The sequence below is a fragment of the Rhincodon typus genome, chromosome 44 (assembly GCF_021869965.1).
Source record: "Rhincodon typus isolate 14 chromosome 44, sRhiTyp1.1, whole genome shotgun sequence".
Classification (NCBI taxonomy): domain Eukaryota; kingdom Metazoa; phylum Chordata; class Chondrichthyes; order Orectolobiformes; family Rhincodontidae; genus Rhincodon; species Rhincodon typus.
The window spans coordinates 2,097,485-2,102,216 of record NC_063375.1 but is presented as its reverse complement, the minus strand read 5'-3'; the positions used below and the strand labels follow the sequence as shown (position 1 = coordinate 2,102,216).

At 51.5% G+C, this 4,732-nt stretch overlaps 1 protein-coding gene across 1 annotated transcript in view; it reads left to right on the top strand.

Annotated features, from left to right (window-relative positions):
* The window catches only part of gpkow (G patch domain and KOW motifs), a 31,137-nt gene that overhangs the window by 15,108 nt on the left and 11,297 nt on the right, over positions 1-4,732 (top strand). The window contains exons 6-7 of the mRNA XM_048619955.1: positions 384-588; positions 1,191-1,323. Of these exons, the coding sequence (XP_048475912.1) occupies positions 384-588; positions 1,191-1,323 (338 nt within the window). The remainder of the gene's footprint in view (positions 1-383; positions 589-1,190; positions 1,324-4,732) is intronic.

Sequence of the window (4,732 nt, the reverse complement as noted above, 5' to 3'; positions counted from 1 at the left end):
CCCATGTGGGAGGGGAAGGAAGAGGAGAGGAGGGATTCCCCATGTGGAAGGGGAGGAATTCCCCATGTGGGAGGGGAGAGGAGGGATTCCCTGTGTGGGAGGGGAGGGTCGGACCCACTCAGATGGTAGGGGCGGAGAGCGAGTATTTCCCCATGTAGGAGAGGTGGAGGGATTCCCTGTGTGAGGGGATGAGGGGATTTCCCCCGTGTGGAAGGTGGGGGTACGGAGGGATTTTCCCTATTTGTGGGAGGGCCATTTCTCCGTGTGAGAGAGGAAGGGCTGGGTAGATCCCACTTGGAGAAGGGAATTCTGCCAGAATTGGATGTGGGCTCCCTTCGGAGGGGATAACAGTCTCTAACAGTCTGTCCCTTCACTGTGTTCAGGGATGTGAAACCACTGGAACACCAGCTCAGGCCCAAAGGCCTGGGGCTCGGAGCAGACAGGTCAGCACTCCAGGGCCTGGAGGCCCCCGTTCCCAAGCGAGCGTTGAAACCGGGCGAGGAGCGGAAGGTGGAGCAGCCGACGGGCCTGGCGGTGGGCAGTTTGGTCCAGATCGAGAAGGCGCCCCATCAGGACATGTACGGCAAGGTAGGGGGAACAGATCTGACACCAACAGGCTTGGCACCGACAGGAATGGCACAGTGTCCTGGAGAAATCACCTAGAGATTACCGAGAGACGGTGTAATCCGCGCCCCCCCCCCCCCCCGCATTATATCGCCGTGTGATCTGTCTGTCTATCTGTCTCACCAAGAGACTGTGTAATCCCCCCTGTTATATCACCGTGTGATCTGTCTGTCTATCTGTCTCACCGAGAGACTGTATAAATCCCCCTTGTTATATCTCCGTGTGACCTGTCTGTCTGTCTGTCTGTCTCATCAAGAGACAGTGTAATCCCCCCGTAGTATCGCCATGTGATCTGCCTGCCTGTCTGTCTGTCTGTATTAGTGACCCTGTTTCACTCACTCGGCCTTGCTGGACTGGCCAATCCCCTGGAATACCTGCTGAATCTGAACCCACTGCGAGAAGTGTCTCTGGTGGTGGGAGGTGTCAGGGTCTGAGCTGTCAAGCTCCCCTGCAGAATGGTCATCCCTCAGGCTGGGGCTGACCCAAGGCCTCTGTGCGGTGGGCAAGCGGTTCAGGCCTGAGTGCCGGAATTTGACTGGTTGTGCCATCCCGTTTCTCTCCCTCAGATCGAGGGGCTGGATCCTGACAACGCCAGGGTTTTGGTGAAGCTTGCTGTTGGCGGGAAGGTCGTGACGGTGAGCCAGTACACCGTGCGCTTTGTCGAAGCAGAGGAGTACGACAAATACAGCAAGGACCTCAGTACGTGCACTGGTTTGGCGTTTAACACCCTATACACCTCACACGACCAATCTGCACTTCCCTACGCACCCTCTTTAACAAAATAGCAGGGGGTGTATTGATTTGGTTGCATGAAAATGACGGAGAAATTTAAAAGGGTAGAGAGCTGAGCAGAGGTTATTAAAGTTCCCAGAACAAGTAATAGGACAGAAAGTATGGAAAGGCTCGGGAATTTAACTTCAGGCACAGTAGATAAAGGGATGACTATGACAATGAGGGCAGTCAACGCAGGACTGAGGGCGTCGCACATAAATGCACGCAGCATACGAAACGAGGTTGAACGAGCCGCAAGCCAGAAACTGCTGGAAAAACTCAGCGTGTGCAGGGGGACAACAGAATTAACAGCAGCTTGAGGCTTGTCCTGCAGATTGAAATGGGCGGGGGTGCGATGTTGTGGGCATAGCAGAGACATGGCCGCAAGGGGAGCGGGGCTGAGTACGAAATATCCAAAGATACCCGTCCCAGTGATGGTGGACAGGGTGGGGGGAAGGGGGTTGCCTTGGGCTTGCTTAGAATCACCGGAGTCAGGGAGGGTCCCAGAGGACTGGAAAAGGTCCCTGCATGAAAAGGGAGGGAGGCGGAAGACAGGAAACTACAGGCTAGTTAGCCTGACCACAGTTCTTGGTAAGAAGTTTTAAGAGTCCATTATTAAGGATGAGATTGCGGAGTAAGGAATGGAATTGAATCGATTGCAAGATGTAGACTCAGGGTCTGTGTGGGTAGAACGAGGAACCGCGAAGAAGAAATGACCCTGATGGGAGTAGCATGCAGTCATCAGCATGTGGGGAAAGGAAATAAACGAGATAAAGGAGGACACTATTAGAATAATCATGGAGGGTTTCAGTCAGGCAGGCTGGCAAAACAAAATCAGGTCGGTACCAGATCTCAAGGAAGGAACTTGGTGTGGAATGTCTATGAGATGGCAGCTTGTGCTGGAGCCCACCAGGGAACAGGCCGCTGTGAATTTGCTGGTGTGTAATGAGGCAGATGTGATTAGAGACCAATAAGGTGAAGGAACCACCCCCCACCCCTGGGCGGGGGGTGGGGGGTGGCGGGGTGCGCCCAGTGACCGCAGTATGATAGAATTCACCCCGCAGTTTGAGAGGGAGAAGCTGGAATCATGCACAGTGGGGAGTATGAGAGTTAAGTAAAGGTAACCACTAAGACACGAGGGAGTAGAGGTGATCGAAGGGGAAGACAGTGCAGCGAGAGTTTCTGGAAGCAATCTGTTTCTCTAATCATTCGCGGGATGAGAGTGTCGCTGGCTACGCAGCATTTATTGCCCATCCCTAATTGCCCAGAGGGCAGTTTAAAGTCAACCATATTGCTGTGGGTCTGGAGTCACATGTAGGCCAGACCAGGTGACGACGGCAGTTTCTTTCCCTAAAGCACTTTAGTGAACCAGATGGGTTTTTTCCCCCGACAATGGATTCACGGTTATCCTTAGATTCCTAATTCCAGAAATTTTAATGAATTCAAATTCCGCCATCTGCCGTGGCAGGATTCGAACCTGGGGTCTCTGGGTCGACAGCCCAGCAATAATACCACTAGGCCATCGCCTCACCACCCCCCCCAAATTCAGGAGGCCCAGCAGAGTTCATCCCAAGGAAGAACAAACATACTAAGGGGCAATTGTGGCTGATAAGGGAAGTCAGGGACAGCATAACACGAAGAAGAAAAGCATATAATATGACGTTTAGCGGGAAGCCTTTAAAAATCAGCAGAGGACAACTTTTAAAAAAGAAAAAGGCGATAAGGAGGGAGAAGATGAAATATGAGGGCAAGCTAGCTAGTACTATCAAAAAAGATTGCCCGAGTTATTTTTAGATAGAAAAAGGTACGAGAGGCAAGAGTGGTTGTTGGAAGTGCTGGGACGTGAGGCTGGAGAAGTACAATGGAGAACAAAGAAATGGCAGGAGAACATTCTCACCCGCTGTGTCTGCGTGGGTTTCCCCCGGGTGCTCCGGTTTCTTCCCACAGTCCAAAGGTTAGGGTGGATTAGCCATGCTAAATTGTTCCATAGTGCCCAAGGATGGGCAGGTTAGGATGGATTGGCTGTGCTAAATTGTCCTATAGTGCCCAGGGATGTGCAGGTTAGGGTTGTTTGGCCGCGTTAAATTGCCCCGTAGTGCCCAGGGATGTGCACGTTATGGTGGATTGGCCGTGCTAAATTGTCCTATAGTGCCCAGGGATGTGCAGGTTAGGGTGGGTTGGCCGCGCTAAATTGCCCCGTAGTGCCCAGGGATGTGCACGTTAGGGTGGATTGGCCGTGCTAAATTGTCCCGTAGTGCCCAGGGATGTGGGGGTTAGGGTGGATTGGCCGTGCTAAATTGCCCCGTAGTGCCCAGGGATGTGTAGTTAGGTGGATTGGCCGTGCTAAATTGCCCCGTAGTGCCCAGGGATATGTAGTTAGGTGGATTAGATATGGGAAATACAGGGGTAGGGGAATGGGTGGGATGCTCTTCAGAGGGGGCTGTTGGGCTGAATGGCCTGTTTCCACACTGTAGGGATCCTATGATTCTATGAACTGAACATAGAACATAGAACAGTACAGCACAGTACAGGCCCTTTGGCCCACGATGTTGTGCCGAACTTATACCCTAAACCTAAGGTCTGTCTAACCTCCACTGCTACCTTATACTATCATCCATATGCCTATCTAATAGCTGCTTAAATGTCCCTAATGAGGCCGACTCCACTACCCTCTCCGGCAATGCATTCCACGCCCCTACACTCTCTGAGTAAAGAACCTACCTCTGACGTCTCCCCAATATCTACCTCCTTTCACTTTAAAACTATGTCACCTCGTAAAAGCTACCTCCACCCTAGGAAAAAGTCTCTGGCTGTCTACTCTATCTATACCTCTGATCATTTTGTACACCTCTATCAAGTCACCTCTCATCCTTCGTTCTAAAGAGAAAAGCCCTAGCTCTCTCAAGCTTTCCTCGTAAGACCTTCCGTCCATTCCAGGCAACATCCTAGTAAATCTCCTCTGCGCCTTTTCCAACGCTTCCACATCTTTCCTGTAATGAGGTGACCAGAACTGGACACAATACTCCAGATGTGGGCTGAACCAGGCTTTTGTATAGCTGGAGCATAACTTCACAGCTCTTGAACTCAATCCCTCTATTAATGAAAGCCATCACACCATACACCTTCTTAACAACTCTACCCACCTGGGTGGCAGCTTTCAGGGAACTGTGAACATGAACCCCAAGATCCCTCTGCTCCTCCACACTGCCAAGAATCTTTCCATTAACCCCGTATTCTGCTTTCAAGTTTGTCCTTCCAAAATGAATCACCTCACACTTTTCAGGGTTAACCTCCATCTGCCACTTCTCAGCCCAGCTCTGCATCCTATCAATGTCCC